This window comes from Hylobates moloch, unplaced genomic scaffold (genome assembly GCF_009828535.3).
Source record: "Hylobates moloch isolate HMO894 unplaced genomic scaffold, HMol_V3 SCAFFOLD_13, whole genome shotgun sequence".
In the NCBI taxonomy this organism is placed as follows: domain Eukaryota; kingdom Metazoa; phylum Chordata; class Mammalia; order Primates; family Hylobatidae; genus Hylobates; species Hylobates moloch.
The window spans coordinates 42,289,387-42,309,459 of NW_026652288.1; the positions used below are offsets into that span (position 1 = coordinate 42,289,387).

Consider the following 20,073-nt stretch of genomic DNA (forward strand, 5'->3'; position numbering starts at 1 on the left):
TATAGGTTTCTCATCTGCAGGCTTATTAAGTAAAGAGACAAAGCGTTATTATTTAGATAGTCTTAGGATTGTAAAATAACATCATGGGGTTTTAAAAACCACGTGCAGCCATGCACATGTCTTTTTATGGGAAGACATCTATCAATTTATAAGTTAACTAAATCCAAACTACGTGGGTCCAAGATGGTTTTTATACAATATAGGCCTTAGTTTTAACTTTTTCAAAAGATTGAAGGCTGTGTTATTTTATAGTTTAAATAATCACTAAGTTGTGATTCTGTAGAGCAGGTCAGAATGTCCTGTATTCATTCTTCTAGCAAATACTTATTTAGCACCTTTACTATGGTGGGTGCTATGCTGGGCACTGGAGTGTAGTTAAGGTTTTAAAAATGATGAACACATGGCCGGGCATGGTGGCTCATGCCTGTAATCCCAGCACTTTGGGAGTCTGAGGCAGGTGAATCACCTGAGATTAGGAGTTCTAGACCAGCCTGGTAAACATGGTGAAACCCTGTCACTACTAAAAATACAAGAATTTGCTGGGCATGGTAGTGGGCGCCTGTAATCCTAGCTACTCAGGAGGCTGAGGCAGGAGAATTGCTTGAACCCAGGAGGCGGAGGTTGCAGTGAGCCAAGATCAAGCCATTGCATTACAGCCTGGGTGACAAGAGTGAAACTCTGTCTCAAAAAAAAAAAAGTCAGTAAATTATTAGCAAACTAACAAATTCCCGCCCCCAACACTTTACAGAGTTTGGGCTTATTGCTTACGGTAAATCCAAAGTAAAATCATTTCAAAGATTCAGGACTCCAGAATGCTGACTTGAGCAATGCTTCCAGAGGCACAGACCAGTACACATGAAGTAATTCTAGCCAGTCATGGTCACCTGAATTCTGGGCAGGCCCTAAGAAGTTTCCAAATCCCCAAGTTGTTTGGCCACTCTGCTTTTGCGGACAAAACATCTCTGTCCTGGTCTGATGGGAATCTGCGGCTTCCACATCCCCACATTGGAGCCAGGCCCCTGCCCTGCTTGCCTTTTCTCCAGGATTTTGGCTTTCCCTAAAATTATTAGAACAAGAAGCAGTAACGCTCTTCTCAACAATCTTTTAAAACTTGCCTTAAACACTGGGTTCTCAAAAAACTAATTTTTAGAGGGTTTTTTTTTTTCTCAAATGAAAGTAATCTGTGTCCAAAGGTCAAAATATCCACAATTATGGGTACATTAAAAAGAAAACCCTCAGATAACTTTTTTTAATATTTTGATGACTGTACATGTGTAAACATGTGTGCATATAAGACTATATACACTTTTATGATTGCACAAATAGACTAACAAGCATAAATGTTTTCCTCTGAAAACCAACAGGTTTTTACAAATTGTGTGCAGCCATGTATTTTAGCGTCTCATTTTTCATTAAGCAACCATATGTTCGCTCTGTTTGTACCAAGCTCTTGAGATGAGTTCCTTTAACACCATTAACTCCATAGGGTTTGACATATGCAACAGCAGTAAGTATTGAATGTGCTGGTAAGGAGGTGGGTGGCGATTTTTTAAAAAAGAGAGAGTGGTAAAAATACATCACAGGTACACATGGAGTACTTATCATTTCTATGGTAAGCATGATTATGACAGAAAATGAATCATGCCACCTATGCTGTGTCAGTTAGGAACAGAGGAAGAAAAATCAGAAGGACGGAGAAATCTAAGAGTGTGGCATCAGTATCAGTGGGGGGGTGAGTATGACGGTATTTCCTCAGAACTAAGACACCTGTTTGTTTTTTAACATATCCGAATTTTATATTGGATTTTTGCTGCCAGCCAGGGGACAGGCATGACATGTCATCTCCTGGACAGATGTGAACATCAAAAGGGCAGACACCTGCAGGGGCGGAAAAGATTTCCTCACCCATCACAAGGTCCCCCATAACAAAAGACAAGATAAACGAGAGAAAAGCATACAAATCTATTTAATATAAGTTTTACATGACACAGGAGACTTTATGAGAAATTGAAGACCTAAAGAAATAGGTAAACTTTGTATATGTTTATGCTTAAGTTTGAGGAAGACTGGACAGTCATGGAGAAATATAACTGGATAAAGTGGGTATGATCTAATGGGAATAAACTGGGGAGAATTTAGCAAGGCTGTTTGTTCAGATTCTTCTGTATCCCTGTGTCTTCAGAGTTAAAGATGTTTCTTTCCTCTGGATATGGGGCGGGCACCTCTGGAATGAGGATCCTATGACCTGCTTCAGGGGAGAGGGACAAGGGGAAGTTGAGAGACTTTCCTGTTTCTGCTGTTTCCTCAAATGCCAAGGTGCCATATTTTGGGGTAGAATGTCCTGAGGCCCAACACACCAAACTTTTGTGGGATGGGTGTCCAGCAGCTTGGAAGAAAATCCTGCAGAGAAAAGTGAAGGGCTTGTTAAGCATCACTGGATCCAACTAATTGTGTGGAGGAGTTTGAGGAGGTGTGAATCAGACTTGTTTAGCCACATTCCTGAAGTGGGAGTCGGAGGTAAGCTGGCTCTAGAGGATTGTAAAGCTGGCTTAAGAACTTCTGCACCCTTAGCTTTGAGGCTTCCAGTGCTGTTGTGGATTACTTAAAAAATGCTGCGTCACTGGTGCTCTCGTGAAACACACAACACTTCTGTGCGGAAAATTATGAACATTCATGATTCAGAGTTGAAAAATGATGACAGCAGCTGGATTCTAAATGTAAAAGTTTTGGAAACCTTAGCCAACCTACTTCACTTCTATATCCCTTATTAAATATATACAATAGTGATAGATAATAAAAATGTGTCTAGGTCTCAGCTCTTATGAAAAGGATAAAATTAAAATTTGGAGTGTTAAGAAAGAATTATGCATATTTTAATTGGCCGCTTTTTTTCTTCCTAGAAGTAATAAAATGATGGTGCATCTAATGGCATATATGTTTGATGAAATATCATACCCTGTTGTTATCCTGGGAGAAAGCAAGCAGTTTGTGGAAATCATGAAAGGCTCTGTGTGTGAAGGCACCTCGGAGTGACACAATGTTTAAGGCCCTTTCAAACCTGCACATCCTCAGAGGGAGAGGGTAGGTGGCCCCTGCAGTTATCAAAGCCGTTGAGGAGTTCCCAACTAACCCGCAGACATCTGCCTCAACAGATCTTCTGACACAGCCGCCCAGGCAAATGGATACCAGCCAGAAAGAGCCCAAGGGTCCCTGGTTTAAAGCACCATCAAAGGGCTCACTCATCCTCCTGTTAGGAGGCAAAGCTCCTGAAATCTCCACACTTACCCTTGTATGGGGAGAAGAGATTTCTTACCCATTCATGGCTGATGCCCCTAAAACAAAAGACAGATTAACAAGAGAAAAGCAAACAAATTGATTTAATATAAGCTTATGTCACACAGATGTCTTCAGAAATAAAGCCCCAAGGAAACAGGGCAAACTGGATTTTTAGGGACAGTCATACAGAAGTTTGATCAAAGGACAAAAGATCTAATGGTAATAAACTCAGGGGTAAGGGTACTTAGCAAGGCCTGTTTGTTCGGCATCATCTTGGCATCCCTGTGTGATATTTCTTTCCTCTGGGTATGGTGCAGGGCCCCTCTGGAATCAGGTCTTAATGATCTATTTTCCGGGGAAGGTGAGCTAGGTCTCATGGCTTGCTTTAGAGAAGGAGTAAGCAGAATTCTTCCTGGTTTCTATGGCCCGCTTCTCCTGTTTCCTCAAATGCCCAGGTACTATGATTTGAGGTAGTGTGTCCTGAACACGCATCACCTTCTTAGACACAGGGTTTGTTAAGAAATGTGCTCAGGAATGTCCTTTGGATTCTTACCTGTTAATAATATATATGCATGCCACGTATCTGTATTTACACACACACACAGCCTTAGTCTGTTTGGTGCTGCTATAACAATACTAGAAACTGAGTAATTTATAAACAACAAAATTTATCACAGTTCTGGGGTCTGGGAAGCCCCAAGATCAAGACACCAGCATCTGGTACGGGCTTTCTTGCTCTGTTTTCACATAGCAGAAGGTGGAAGGGCAAGAGAGTGAACTCACTCTCGCAAGCCCTTTTTTATAGCAGCATTAATTCACGAGGGCTCTACCTTCATGGCCTAAACACCTCCCAAAAGGCCTGCCTCCCAACATTGTTGCATTAGGGGTTAAATTGCCAACACCTGAATTTTAGGAGACACATTCAGACCATAACATGTTCATTTGTATACAGACGGTTCCCAACTTACATTTTTTTTTTTAATCAGGGCAGCCTTCATTTTACAAAACAGAATGGAAGCACCGCTACTTTTTCTTTTTAACTTTCTGATGTTGTGAAAGCAATATGCATTTGGTAGAAATCATACTTCAAATTGATTTTGAATTTTGATCTTTTTCCAGGCTAGGGGTATGTGGTATGATACTCTCTTGTGATGCTGGACAGTGGCAGTGAGCCAGCAGCTCCTAGTCAGCCACACAGTCATGAGGGTAAAGAACCTACACTCTGCAGTGGACTGTGTTGCCAGATGATTTTGCCCAACTGTAGGCTAATGTAAGTGTTCTGAGCACATTTAAGGTAGGCCAGGCTAAGCTCTGATCAGTAGGCTAGTTGTATGAAATGCATTTTGACTTGCAATATTTTCAGGTTACGACGGGTTTATTGGGATGTAACCCCACTGTAAGCAGAGGATCATCTGTATACATATGTTTGTCTTCTATAAAGATCTCTGCATATATGACCCAGCACTCACAAGTTCATGCACACACACATATTGTTTGATGACCTGCTGTTTTACACTTAACGCAACTCTGTGTCATTGCATATTCTGTATAGCGTCATTGTAAGTGACACCATAGAATTCTTTTGTTTGGGTTTATGCTAGTTTATTTAATGAGTTATTCATTCAATGATTTCTTCTAGTTATTTAATGTTATAAATAATGTCAGAGACACCTTTGTGTCCATACCGTATGTGGCTCTGTGTGTGTGAGTTCTTTTAACAAGGTTTACTGATTCAGACTTTGCATGGTCTAAGTACAAAGGATCACAGGCCTCTTATGGCCCCTTTACTATCTTTTGTAAAAATGTATATGTAGGTTAAAGGCCCAACATATGGTTAGGATGAGGGTTATAACCATGATATTAAGCTCAGGCTCAAGATCTACCCAGTCTTGGGCAAATGACCTCAGGCTAGGTCTTAACCTCTCCAGGATGTAGTGTTCTCATTTGTAAATCGAGTCCGCGACTCCCGCTTTGTAAAATTGTTGGGGAGTAAGATCAGATGTATCAAGTACCTGGTACGGGGCTGGCACATGGTAACCCCTAAGCCCATGTTAGTCCAGCTTGGGTAGTGGATTGTATTCATGCTGATACAATCTGAAAGTTCTGAAAGATCATAAAGGGCTTATAATAGATGCTGCTGTCCATTGACCACTTATGCCTTTGTTCCTTAGTTTTCATGGGTGGACCAAAATAAAAGGAATAAAATGGTATGTACCCAGTAGGCATGACTAGCTTCATGGGCCTGTGACTTGCGTGGTCGTGGAGGGTGCTGTGCTTAGTTTAATGTTCTGCTGTCCCTGTCTTGAAATTCTTAATTTTGAACACAGTCTGCCTGTTTCTGTTTTTCTCTGGGCCCCACAAATGATGTAGCCAGTGTTGTCCAGAAGATTTTAAGAGGGTGAAATTAGAACTCTCAAAGCACTGAGTGTAGTACTCAGGATATAATAGGATTCAATAATTACTGAGTGACTATAATAATTTTTTGAAAGCAGAAACAACTAAGATAAGTATATTAATAGACATTACATTATGAAAACAGCAGTGTGAGATATATAATTAATCTCATTTACAGATAAACTGAGGCCCAAGAAATTAAATAACCTGCTAAAACCACATTGCTTATGAAAGCAGAGCTTGGATTCACACCCAAATTCTTCTCACCCAAAGCACCACTGTTGACCTGACCTATTAAGTGTTAGTTCCCTTCATTCCTTCCCAGGAGAACCTCTCTGTAAAACCTCATATTTAAGCTTCCTTGATACCCATCAGCACCCCAAGGGTTACTCCCAGCAGGATTTTCAGAGCCCCTCAAAGTGATCCAGAATTCCCACCAGACCTAGAAACTGTTGAGGCTACAGCAAACGGGAAGCACAGTTCTCCTGCTCACCCTCAGTCACCCTGTCTCATCTCATCCTGTCCTGTCCCCAAGCATGCCCAGAATTACTTGCTCAGAGTTCCATATCTGGGCAAATATGACCAGCCTGGTGACAACTGAGCTTGCTTCGTTTGGTTCCTGAAAAACTTAGCATCGGATGACTAACATCTAACTAATACCTCCAGACCTGCATGAGAATCAGTGGGAGATCTGCCGGCATTGGGTCCTAGCAAAGTAGCTGTAGGAGATGCCTATGACCCATACGCTGAGGACCTGACCATCTGCCTGGTGGCAGGGATCCCTTGCTTTCCTACACTGCCAGGCTGTGATTTGCTCTGTCCACTCTTCCCTGACAGAAAAGAGAGAAGATTCGTTCCACCATGCTGCTCAGAAGCGGGTGGACAGCGTCGTGTGGGGAAGTTCTAGTGCAGGTCTGCTTGCGGCATGTGGCCTCTGAGTAGAGAAGTTAATACATGAGCATTGCATCTCTCGGATTGCTAGATTTGAATTTTGAATGTGACAATGAGACCGTTTCAAAGCAATTCCCTAAGTGGCTGTTTGCGCAAGACTCTTGTAGTGTGAACAGAGATTTGGGGGAGGGGGAGAAGCCATCTGCTCCAGAATAGTCTTCGAATGACACGATCAAATGACTGCAGAGCAAACTGGAGGGAGTCCAACAGAAAGTTCCTGTCTGCTGCATCCAGCCCTAACCAGCACTCGAGCCATTGTGTTTATGTGGAAGCTCACAGGCAGGTTTCAAAGGCAGGGCCGTGATAACCAGGCGTGTAAGTGAGATGAGTGTGGAAAAGACCACGTCAGGGAGCTTTCTCACCCCGTATCTCACCAATATACCTTTTGGAAAACTAAATAGCCAGTCTTTAGAGAGAAGCTCAGTCTTTTTTCCTGATGCCTTCAGCTATGCATTTGGTTACAATCAATGTATCAGATCGAATGAAAAAGTTACATTCCTTTGTAAATTCATTTTTATGTGCTCATCTTCTATTAGTGTTTAAACTCTGAAATCTATTTACTTAAAATATGAGGTAATTTTCTTGTTTTTAAAATATGGTCTGTCTCAATTTGCAAAACATCCTTGATTCTTATTTTGTTTCTCTAAATACGTGTATGTGTGTTTTTCCTTTTTCTTTTTGCTATTAGGCATTCATGCAGCCTCACTTGCTGGGAAATGAGTTCACACATTTGGAGTTTCCAAGGAGAGTACAGAGAAAGGAGCTTGGAAAGAAGATGCTCTACAGGGACTTTAATATGACAGGCTGGTAAGAACATGCCTTCCTCCGCCTCGGCACCACACAGTGTGTGTGAAGGAAGCATCACCATCATAAACAGCCAATTACACAGTTTGGATCAGGAAGCACACAGCCAGAGACCAGGGTTTGTGGTGAAAGACAAGAGGGTACACCTGCCTCTGCTATTTTTGCTTAGGACCAAATCACAAGCCTTGGTTTGCCTCTCTGCTTCTTCGAGGCCCTCCTTGGGGATATTGGACCCCCATGAAACTGACCTGATTTCTCACTTAACATGTAGCAAACATTTGAGGGCTTTAAAAACACATGAAGCTTTATGTGTTTAGGTCAGGGTTATTAAAGAGGTAAAATGGCCAAAGGTTTATTGAGCCAGACTGACTTGGGTTTGAATCCTGATCTGATTCTTCTAAATGAGCAAAGTTGGTTAAATTGCTTAACCTCTAGAGCCCATTTTTCCATGGATAAAGTGATAAAAAGATACATCCTTTGAAGGTTCATTATCAAGGCTAAAGTTAATGAGCTATTCTCATTAATATCACATTCAAATTGAAACAAGAACTCTTGTCAGGGGAGTTGTCGTATTCCGAAAACACAACTGTGTAAGCATCAAGACCATTTCTAGAATGGAGCAGTGGCTAACGTTGACTAAGACCTCATCTATTTCTTTTATCTGACTGATAGATAGGATGACAAGTACTTATACACTATAGGGTTAATGTAAGGATTAAATGAGAGCGCAGTGCCTGGCACTGTGTGGGTGAAGATTTGCTCCTGTGTCCTGGGGTCCTAACAAGCGAGCCTCCTGCCAGTCTGGAGACCATATGAGAATGAGACAATGGACCCTTTCTTCTCCATATCTCCAAAAGAGTCAAAGAAGTAGATTAAGTAGATTTTCTTATCTCTTCCCCATTGACCAAAATAGCAATAGCAGATGCTCACAGCCCAAATTCCCATGGTGATGACTTGGCCAGGGATCTACTGCCAGGGTACATACTGTCTTCAGGGAACAAGTTGCGCTACCCAGAGAAGATAACGGGCCAATCTAAGGGGCTTCTGGTTGTCCTTTGCCAACCAAGAGAAGTTTCTCACCTGTATCCACTCTTCTTCCTCTACAACAAGGTTAGCAAACTATGACCTAAGAGTCAAATTCTGCCTACCCCATCTACTTCTAGAAATAATTTTTAAAAATATAGCTACACCCATTTGTTTGTTTGATCTGTGACTGCCTTCACACTGCAACAGGGCAATTAAGTAGTTGCATCAGAGACTGGTTCTCAAGCCTAAGAATTTACCCCTGCTCTAAAATATGAATGGATTTATCAGAGCTTTGCAGCTCTGAGTTCGGGAGTTTTGATGCCCCAGGGTCATCATACCAACCCTGACTGGGTTTTCTTGTGAATCCATTTTTATTTAGTTAGCAAAATCAGCACTTGTACAGGAAAAGTTTAAGGTGAGAGCTAGTGTAACTCAGCAAAGAATCATGGGGTTTAGTCTGGGAACTGTAGAGTTTGGAAAGATGGAAGGTTAGGAACCCACATGGTTGTAAACACATAAAAAAAGTAGATCTAAAAGACAGCAAGGAATATGACCAAATAGAAGAGGAGAGACTATGGGAGACAGATGGGGCTGGTACTGAGGGAACATGGTAGGGAACATGGGATGCCAGACAAATTTAGATTTACTGGGAGGCTATGGGGTGCTCTTATATATTCCTGAGAAAGAGAATTAAATGAAAGTGATGTTTTTGGAAGGCCATTCTAAGAGAAGTTGGAATGAGATTGACTAGGAGAGAAAGCAGATTCAGATACCCAGAGAAAAACTATCATAGCAACATTTATGTGAGGTCTCAAGGCCCAAATAGAGGGATAGAAGCAGAAAACACAGAAGGAATGAAAATGAATAAGAAACTAAATGATTTAGGCCAAGGGATAAAGGTAAGAGGTTAAGTCATTGACAGCACCAGTTGCCTATTTAAATATGTCTCTTCAACAAGTCTGTAGGCTCCTTGAGGGGGACACCAGTGCCTAGTCCTGTGCCTGACATGTAGTAAACAGGCAGCAATTATGTATTGGCTGAAAGGAAGAAAGGAGGTATAATTGACAGAAGTGGGGAGATCAATGTTGCAGACAGTTGATGTGCACTTTTAAAACAGATTGAGCTTGAGGCAAGGCTGTACCTATGTTCTTTCTATGCCAGAAAGGCAAATTAGATTTAAAGTAGTCAAAACAAATGATAAATATCTGCCTAGGATTTTGTAATAAGGAAAAGTATCTTTGTTGCAGATGCTTAGTATTGATTCAAAGGGGGAGAAGAACAGCTCATTGTTACTAACTTTGAAAAGCACTCCTAATGAGATAATAGGCATCGTCACTTTAATGGGCAAGATGCTTTCAAAGGCTGTAAAGGTTCCACTCAAACCTCTCTTTGTAAGTAGAATGTGTGATGAGGTTAGTTTTTTTATGTTTCTTTCTCCAAACCCTGGAAGCTCTGCTTTTTGTGTTTTGTTTGTTTTTGTTATTTGTTTTTGTTTTTAGTGGCTTGTACATTTTAATATTTAGCAAATAGCTAAAGATTGTCCTGGTTTTGTAATTTAAAAAAAAATGTAGCTAAGTTCAGGGACTAGATTATATCCAACTTTATATGCACACAGTTACTTTCTTTCACTCTTGTGTGCACACTTGCTCTTGTTCTCTTTCTCATTTTCCTTCTCTCTCTCTCTCTCTCTGTCTGCATTAGCATGGTCCTAAGCAGATAAACAGTCCACAAATGGGCTATTTTTAATTGTATGCAACTTCACAGAAGGTACTGAATAATGAAGGAGCCACAACTGAGAATGGCTTTAGTCAGATGTGATTTGCTGATTTGTTTTCAGCCTAATTCCCCAAATGGCTGTTGGCTCACAACCTTGGCTACAAGCAGATTTATGTGCATCTTTGTGCATTTCCTACCTGTTCCGACTTTTGATTTGAAAATAGGACTTCAGTTGAAGAAAAGCCCTTTATGTCTTTGTCAGAAGAACCTAAGAAATTGAAAACCAGTTTAGGCCAAGCACAGTGGCTCATACCTATAATCCCAGCATTTGGGGAGGCACAGGTGGTAGGATCAGTTGAGTCCAGGAATTCGAGGGTGCAGTGAGCCAGAATCACGCCACTACACTCCAGCCTGGGCAACAGAGCAAGACCTCATCTCTAAATAAATAAATGAATCAGTAAATCAATCATCCATTCAATTTAGACTACTGCCTACGTAAAGCACTCCCCCCAACTTCAATGAATTCCTTTTTAAAATGTTTTTACCCTCTAGCAGAAAGCCTTAGATCTAGCAGTTATTTTTTAGGACTTAAAGATGGGAGGCTGGGCACGGTGGCTGATGCCTATAATCCTAGCACTTTGAGAGTCCGAGACGGAAGGATCACTTAAGCCCCAGGAGTTCAAGACCAGCCTGGGCAACATAAGGAGACCCCATCTCTATAACAGATTTTTTTTTAATTAGGCAGGCATGGTGGCATATGCCTATGGTCTCAGCTCCTCAGGAGGCTGGGGTGGAAGGATTGCTTGGGCCTGGGAGGTTGAGACGGCAGCGAGCCATGGTTGTGCCACTGCACTCTAGCCTGGAACCCGTTTTTCTGAAACCTTCTAACAAGTAAAAGGTCCACCTACTGCAAAGCTGTTTAATCCTTGTAGTAAATGCCTAGTTGCGGAATTTTTTTTCTCCCTCATCTCCCACTAATCATCATGGTAATGGGGCTGACAATTATTGGAAGAGCTAAGGGCCAGACACTGTGATGAGAGCTTTACTTAATTCCTCATACCTAACTCTTAAAACAGTCCTATGAACTAGGTACATTTTACAGATGAGGAAACTGAGGCACAGAGCTAAGTTGCTCAAGGTTACGTAACTCGTAAGAGGAAAAAGTGGGATATGAATCCAGGCAGCGTAACTTCAGAGTGTGTGGTGCTTACTAAGGTGCTAAACTGCCAAATGTGGAATGACTCCCCCTTATTCCCATTTTGCAGGTGAGCAAATTGATACCTAGAGGTATTAGGCGGTTTGCTCAGCTTCCCCTGAGGCAAATGTGTCAGAATAAGGACTAGAATCCAGGTTTCTGACTCTTTGTTGGGGTTCTTTCTAATACAGTGTGCCAGTCAGCTTTTCTTTAGGATAATTAGACAATGATCATTCAGTTTCGAGCTTCGGTGTACATTGAAGCAGGAGCCCTCTATCCACCAGGACTGGTGTCTTGACGATCCTATAGGGTCGAGAGGATGGAATGAAGCATTTTGGAGCTGCTGAGGCCGTCTCTTTTCTAGTCCCCAGTCTGACCCTGTAGACCATTGCTCAAGTTAAACTGATGCTTCACACTTCTCACTAAGAGCTTGTGTCATTTGGGGGTGGGGGTTCTGGGGAAGATCCCAAAAGAACCAGTTCTTAGAAAAATTGCCTGCTCTCATTAGAGGAGCACCACGCCGGCACTCGGTGGTGTGTCTGCTGCAGGAGGAAGTGTGGGAGAGGATGTCAGTTCTGGGAAGCCTGGTCTCATAATTAAGGATGAGTCTGTTGCCTCTTTATGGGGATCCTTTTTTTCCCACCCTCGTGCTTTCTCGGAGACTGTGGAGCAGCTTGGCAGGCCCAAATTGTTTTGAGGACAAAAGGTTATTGTCACCAGGACCTTCATAATGCAGTTGGCCTCTTCCCTGGCTCCCCCACCTCCCCTTCCCCCTCTCCTCAGATAGTTTGCACAGTGGCTCGATTTACAAAGCCGCTCTCTTCGCAGTGCCCCCAGCGCTGAGTTCATTCCTGATGGAGTCTTCCCTTGCTCTCCCTATCACCCCCTTGGCTCTCACCTCTTGTGCATGGTGTCATTGGTCCCGGTGCCAGAATCCCCAAGCTGGGGCCCATCCTCCCCATCCCTTTGTGTTGAGCTGCTGTTGCAGGATGCACACTGTAGCTGGCATTGTGTTGCCTTGAGAGCGGTGTATCCCGACCCGCAGCCCTCTGAGATGTCTCAGGCCGTAATTTACTGGCAAGTGTCTATGTTACCGAGTTGAAACAGCAGTTTCTCACAGCTGGCTTTGTGGCACCAAGACTCTGCTCCTGTGACCGCTGGCTATTTCGCTTTCTCAAGAAGGATCAGCGTACTTCGTGCCATGTCAGCCGCATGGGGTGGCAAGCAAGCCAGGGACCCAGAAGGACATGTGTGTGGGAGGGGGCTGAAACTTCACCCCTGGCGCCAGGCCAGATTCTCCAGCAGCTGTTCCTGGGCTGATGGGATTTGTAGAGAGAGCAAGGGCCAAAGAAGAAAAGTCCATCTTGTGAATGCTAGATTGCTTCCAGATGGTTCTGGTCATGAGCAAAGTATACCAGAATTCTTCCTTTAAGCAAAGCCTTTCTAACGTTACGATGGTCTCATTTCAGGGGCAGGCTGGACTGGCAACTTGAGATCACATGCTTGACTTGGTAAAGAGAGTCCTGATTTGGCGACAGGCACCTTGTGTACTTTGCTCTGCCAAGCTTCTGGGGCCTTGGGCAAATCCTGGCCTAAGTCTCTTGTATATACTTCCTCTGACCATTGCTGCCAACCTCTAAGTGTGGTGGCGGCAGGGGGTGGGCTTTGCTCTGTTTTTAGAGCTGCCGAAAAAGACAGATCCCATTAGAAAGATTCCAGAGATGGCAATGTTTTATTTTGCCTCTTAGAGCCCCTAACTTTTTATAATTCTAACTTGATGATACATCACGATAATATTCCCTCCTCCATTTCCCTTAAAACTATGAGCAAATAGGGGGTTTTCCACTGGGAGCAGAGTGGAGTTAGCCCATTTTCTCCTTTCAGCACTTTCTACTTTTATTGAGGCAAAGAGAAATTTCCATTCTCTGTGCGCTCGAGCACAGTAGCCACTAGCCACATGTGGCCATTTAAATTAGTTAAAATTACGTAAAATTAAAAATGTATTTCTCCAGTTGCCCTAGCCACATCTCAGCTGCTCAGTAGCCACATGTGGCTAGTGGCTGCTGAATTGGACCATGCAGCTATAGAACGTCTCCATCATCACAGAAAGTTCCATGCAGTGGTGCTGTGGTCTACATAGTAGAAGAACGTGGGTGTAGTTGGGAATGGGGTGGTGCAAGGAGCTCTCTGTAACTCAACATCCCAACAGCAAAGAGTTTTTTGTTTTGGTTTGGTTTTTTTGGTTTTTTTTAAAGACAGGGTCTCACTCTGTCACTCAGGCTGGAAGGCGGTTGCATTACCATGGCTCACTGCAGCCCCGACCTCCTGGGCTCAAGTGATCTCCCACCTCAGCCTCTTGAGTAGCTGGTACTACAGGTGTGTGACACCACACCCTGCTAATTTTTGCGCATTTTATAGAGACAGGGTTTTGCCATGTTGCCTAGACTTGTCTCGAACTCCTGGGCTCAAGCAGTCCTCCTGCCTCAGCCTCCCAAAGCGCTGGGATTACAGGAATGAGCCACCAAACCTGGCAGCAAAGAGTTTTTCAAAAGGTGGGATGGGTACTGATAACTGTGGACAGGGAATGGTGTAGCCACACCGGCCTCTGGTGCCTCTGCTGCCGGACTCTGAGTCAGCAGACGGGTGGGCTTCACACCCCTTTCCTGATCCTCAGGGGCATCAGTCATTGTGCTTAGGAACAACTCACCTCATAGCCAGTAGTCACTTTTGGGCCACCAAGAAGCTGCATCCAGCTGGCCAGACTAAAGGGAGACCCATTTCATCAGCTCTAGTCAGTAGCGCACCTGCCCTCCTCAGGCAGCCCAGCAGCCTTGTTTCAGCTCTCTCTGCTGTCTCCTGGATGAGGACCAGCTGTTGGCACTGTTGTCCCTCTTGCTTTTCCTTTGATTTCTTGGGGAGTAATTCAGGCCCTGAGAATATGATTTAAAAGCAGCTTGGCTTCCAACCCTTTCCACTGTGTTTGGGGTGACCTTTATTCTTCATTTATAGCCTGGAGCTTGGCTGGGGGAGGAGAGGCACAGCCCCACAGCATCAGGCTTCTCACCAACAATCCAAACACTTTCTGGAGAGAGAAACTCACTGGAGATAGTTCCACACATGGTCTGGAGCTGCCAGGTTGGGTTTTACAAATATAGATACAGCTTCTATCTTATTCTTTATTGCTCTCTTCAATGCCCTCTGACAGTGCATTCAAGCAGGCTGACAAGGAAGTGGATGAGCAGATTGAGAAACGCCACAGAATGCTTTATGAAGCCAACTCCAGAGCTGCACCCGCATTTAATATAAATTGATTTATTGAATCAAGCACAGAAGCCCTGTTACAGAAACCCCAGGCTTTATCCTCTTGAGGACCACCTAATAAAGCAGCCCCAACTGACACTCCTCATTAGCTTTTCCACAGATCCCAAGGCGGTTTTTAAAGGGACAGTGTCCCTCTTTTGGGCCCGAATTTATATGTTGGCCATGCCCGTGGGTCTAATTAGCTCAGCGTTATTAGCCTTCCTTGGAAAGCCTGCATTTTCGAACAGCTTGACTCTTGAGTTTTACAGAGTAATTGAAAAATTCAAACTCAGTACTTTTCCCTCTTTCTGCTTTTAATCACTCTTAACCCAGTCTTCTGAAATTTACCTGCAGATGTCTCTGGCATTTTGGGGACACAGAAGGATCTCTCAGTCCCACCCCAGTGTAAATCCTGATGTTGCTGTCATGCCACAGACCTACCTCATGGGGAGGCTTTTTAGACTCACCAGAGAAATATCACATTTTAATTTTATAATTACTTCACAAGAAAGCAGGCCTTTCCCTAGTGAAACCTGGTATTCATTTCCTCTCAGCAACTTGTATTTTCGTAGTTTAATGATTACGGGCCACCTTGGCAGCAGTCTGGTTGCTGAAAGCACTCTGAAAATCTGATCTTGTAGAGAAAGGGGCAGGGGGGATCATTTCAGAGAATTTTAACCCCAAACCTCAGCAGATTATCCAGGATGGGGATTGGCTGGGCCAGGGATTAGGCACCTGAAAAGTCCCTGTGTTCCAAATTCCAGTGGGGCTGGAGTCCAAGTCAGAATGGGTCAGCCCCACATGGGGAGGGGCCTCTCCCGGGGCTTCCAGAACTGAGATGATGAATGATTATTTGCTATATGCATGTTCTGCATCTTTTCAAGATTTGCAGCTCTAGCTGCAGGAGCAGCAGGGAAGAAAGCGGGCCCTGCTGTGTGCAGCACATCTCCTGACAGTGATGAATGACTCCCTGCTCCCTGCCCTCCTGCGCAGGAGGCCAGTGGAAGCTATGGGGTCTTTACGAATGGTTGCAAGCCAAGACAGACAGGCTTTGTCAGACCACAGGGAGGAGAAAGAAAAGAGATGCCCCACCAGCTCGCTCCCCATTGATCGTCACTCACCCTGCACACGCATGCACGCATGAATGCACTCACACACGTCTTTCTGCTTCAATGAGTAAAAGTTTATTGTCCTAAAGTGGCTGAACTATTTCCAAGCCTTTCTTCCCCCCCTCAGACCCTTCAAACACTCACAGCATTTATCTCTATTATCCACATACACTTAAGCAGAGTGTGTGTACTGCGCCTCCCCTGTGACTGGTGTTTGGGGTTGTACAGTATGTATGTGATGAGAACATAGCTGCAAGTCATCTGGGGAAGTTTGGGGATGTCAAGTGCTTACAAAAATCTTTCTTAAAGTAGTGTCCTTTTAACCAAGAAGGCCCTGTAGACACTTCTCGCATATTTGACAGACTTGTATTGTACACCTGCTACACAGTAGATGTTGAGTAGCAGTTAAGAGCAAGGATGCTGGAGCCAGACTGCCTAGCTGGGCCAATCCCCACCTCAGATCATTTTACCACTGTCAGCCTTGGTTTCCCCATTTGTAAAATGAAGCTAATAATGGTACTTGAGGCCAGGTGTAGTGGCTCATGCCTGTAATCGCAACACTTTGGGAGGCTGAGGCGGGTGGATCCTTTGAGGCCATGAGTTCAAGACCAGCCTGGGCAACAGGAGACCCTGTTTCTACAAAAAATACAAAAATTTTCTGGGTGTGTTGGCATGTGCCTATAGTCCCAGCTGTGGGGGGCTGAGGTGGGCAGATCACTTGAGCCCAGGAGGTCAAGGCTGCAATGAGCTGTGATGATACCACTGCACTCCAGCCTGGGCAAAAGAACAAGATCCTATCTCAAACAAACAAACAAAACAGTACTTGATAATAGTTGGGATATCATGGGTTAGTAAGGTTGAATGCGTTGAACAAAGCCTGGCATATAATAGTGCATGATGAATTTCTGATACTATAATCGTTAGCTATTATGGGGAGTGAAAGGGTCAGCAAGAGCTGCTGCTGGCCTCAGGAGGTCTACAATCTATTGCTGAAATGCTGCCCCTGCAAGGTAATGAGAAGCTAGAAAACAAAAAGACAAAGGAAGGCAGTTTGGAGAAGAAACTAAAGTCAGATCAGGTCTGCTGGCTGCCTCTGCCTAGCAGGTCTGTCCTGCAGCATGGCAGATGAAGATGAGTTTGACACAGAAAAGGTAGAGCTCTTGTCAGAAGAGGCATCGTCAGTAAAGCCAGGAAGCCCGTTGCCAGCCCCTCTGTCCCAGGCACTGTTTGATAGGATGTTTTTTGGTTTGGGGACTTTTTTTTTTTTAAATAAAAAAGAGACAGTCTCACTCCACTCTGTCGCCCAGGCTGGAGTGCAGCGGTGTGATCTCGGCCCACTGCAACCTCCGCCTCCCAGGTTCAAGCGATTTTGATGCCTCAGCCTCCTGAGTAGCTAGGATTAAAGGCATGCACCAACGTGCTGGGCTAATTTTTGTATTTTTAGTAGAGACAAGGTTTCACCATGTTGGCCTGGCTGGTCTGGAACTCCTGAGCTCAAGTAATCTGCCCACCTCGGCCCCCCAAAGTGCTGGGATTACAGGTGTGAGCCACACTGCACTCAGCTGATGCTGGACCTTTTAATGTACTCCTGTAGTCTTCCAAACCATACCCAAGAAGGTGGGAGGGTCAAGGCCATCAGTGGTTAAAGCATGTCCTTGCATAGGAAGGATTTCATCATATAGGACTATGTTAGCTTTAAAGAGATTGCCACGTGGCCCAAGACTGGCTTTCTGGAATTTTTTTTTCTTTTTCTTTTTTTTTTGAGACGGAGTTTCACTCTTGTTGCCCAGGCTGGAGTGCAGTGGTGTGATCTCGGCTCACTGCAACCTCCGCTTCCCGGGTTCAAGCGATTCTCCTTCCTCGGCCTCCTGAGTAGCTGGGATTACAGGCATGTGCCACCATGCCCAGCTAATTTTGTATTTTTAGTAGAGATGGGATTTCTCCATGTTGGTCAGGCTGGTTGTGCACTCCCGACCTCAGGTGATCCACCCGCCTCAGCCTCCCAAAGTGCTAGGATTACAGTTGTGAGCCACCACGCCCGGCCTCTTGGAAATTTATTGAACAATGTCATTTCACCTTTAAACCTATTCTTCAAATTTCAGCAGTGGGGGAAGTAGATCTGTTGGGACATATGTATAAATAACTAAAGCAAGACAAAAGATAAGAGTTATACAAAAAGGTGTGAAGAAAATGCCTGTGGCTGTGGTGGAGGGAGTAGTTGTTTTGAGAGGGGAGATTGGGATTGGGGAGGACTTCATGGAGAAGATTGTTTGAACCAAAGATCTGGATTATGAGAGGGGTTTCAGGAAGGTTGGAGAGAAGGACATTCGGAGCAAAGGGCACTGTGCTAGCAGAAGCCCAGAGGGGTGAAAATGTGATGTGTGTTTTGGGAATTTGGAAGCCAGAGATAATATTCAAAATATTTGGACAATCAAAATGGACAAGTAGGCCCCAGCTGGGCTGCAGCAGGGTCCTAGAAGCTTCCCTGCTGTGCCAGGCATTAACTCTTTATTTACTGTTACCTCTTGGGGATTCTAGGGGAGAGTCCAGAGCAGCAGATGGGGGCATTCATGGAGAGTGAGACAGCCATTGTTTGCTGACTAGCATGGAGTGTTTCAATGTTTTCGTCCTTCGTGTGCAGTTATGTTGGTGTGTATCAGCTAGATAACAGTCCTGGGAGGCTCACATAAGTGACATGTCGGAGGGAGCGAGAGGGCGTAGAGCAGTGGTGGGCAGTGAAGCAAACCATGAAACTAGCTAATTACATTGGAGTCAGCTCATGGGGAACTTTGAATGCCAGGCTAAGGATGCCAATAATGAACAGAATTTTATTTTCCCACCCTTAAGAGCTCCACACCTTAAGGGTGGAATATGAAGTATGAAAATTACACACAAGGCAGAAATGTTGAGCTGACAATATGTATATCCAGGACATATAGGGGACTACTAGGAGAAGAGGGAGGGGGCGTGAGCTGAAACACTACCTATAGGGTACTATGCTGACACTTGGGTGATGGGACCATCTGTGCCTCAAACCTTAGCATCACACAATATACCAGTGTAACAAACCTGCACATGTATCTCCTGAATCCAAAATAAATAATAAATGAATAAAAATACAATTTTTGTCAGTGACTTAGAAGATGATTTCAGGAAAAAGAAAAGGGCCTATGGGACAATTCTCAGCCTATTTTTAGGCTCCCATTTCTAAGGAAATTCCAGAGAAGTAGGTACACTACCACTCCTGAAATTTCCCAGGTACTCACAAGCCCACCAAGGAAACATTTTCCTGTGTCCAGCCAACGCTCTTCCAGTTATAATTAGTTCACTCTTACCAGAGCTTGATAAATTTCCTGCTTTTCCCAGCTCCCCAGGTTTCCCAGCAGGAAATTGGCACAGCTGGTTTCGAGCTGATAATCCTATGAAGATGTTCACCCGCGGTGGCCTGGGGGCATCTTCATCTCAGTCAGCTGCGGTGATGGTTTAAAAACTCCTTGCTTCTGGGCTTACCCTAGTAATCCACACACAAGAGCTGGAGAGCCACCGCTGCAAACCCTGAAAAATCTCATCCTACCACCACTGTCCTCTTACCTTCAGACAAGTAAATCAAGGACTTATTAAGAGAGAGGCTAAAGTTTTGTGTCTGTTCCTTGCTGGAGAGCTGAAAGCAGATCTCTCTGTAACAGCCAGGAAGGCTGATAGCGAAGATGCCAGCGGTGTTTCAGGGCTAGTGTGTTTGTCAGTTGCCTGTCTCCTTTGTTGTGATCAGATCATAAGGAAAGCTTCAGAAGCCTCTTGAGGGGAGGGGACACATTTACTTTTTGTTCTTCACCTGGTTGCTCTGGCAAAAGCAATAGTATTCTGCCATATTCCAGGTTCAGATTCTGCTGAGATGGGATCAGCCTTGTCAGTCTTCCAGGGTAGATCAGATGCTATGTGTCACTCTCTGTACCTAAAGGACGAGGCGCAGAGCTTCATCTCTGGGGGACAGTCAGTTTTAACTACTATTCATTCAGTGAACCAGGTATTAGGTTGGGCATTGAAGATACAAAGAAGAAAAAAACAGTGCCGACCTTCATGGTGTTTACAGTCTAGTGTCAGGACAGGGCCATATATGGATGATTACAGTTTCATACAAAACTGATAGACAAAGGTTTATCTACAGTGAAGCTTTGTCATCTAGGGCAATTACTGAAAACATTCCAGGGTCTACTTTATCTGCTGAATTAGAATCTCTATGGATTCTGCATTATTTTTTTTTTTTTTTTTTTTTGAGACGGAGTCTCGCTCTGTCGCCCAGGC

At 44.1% G+C, this 20,073-nt stretch overlaps 1 protein-coding gene across 3 annotated transcripts in view; it reads left to right on the forward strand.

Annotated features, from left to right (window-relative positions):
* Positions 1 to 20,073, forward strand: part of PPM1H (protein phosphatase, Mg2+/Mn2+ dependent 1H) — a 290,772-nt gene that overhangs the window by 205,391 nt on the left and 65,308 nt on the right. For all 3 annotated transcript variants that reach the window (XM_058426862.1, XM_032173171.2, XM_032173172.2), the window contains exon 6: positions 7,310 to 7,428. In XM_058426862.1, coding sequence (XP_058282845.1) covers positions 7,310 to 7,428 — 119 coding nt within the window. The remainder of the gene's footprint in view (positions 1 to 7,309; positions 7,429 to 20,073) is intronic.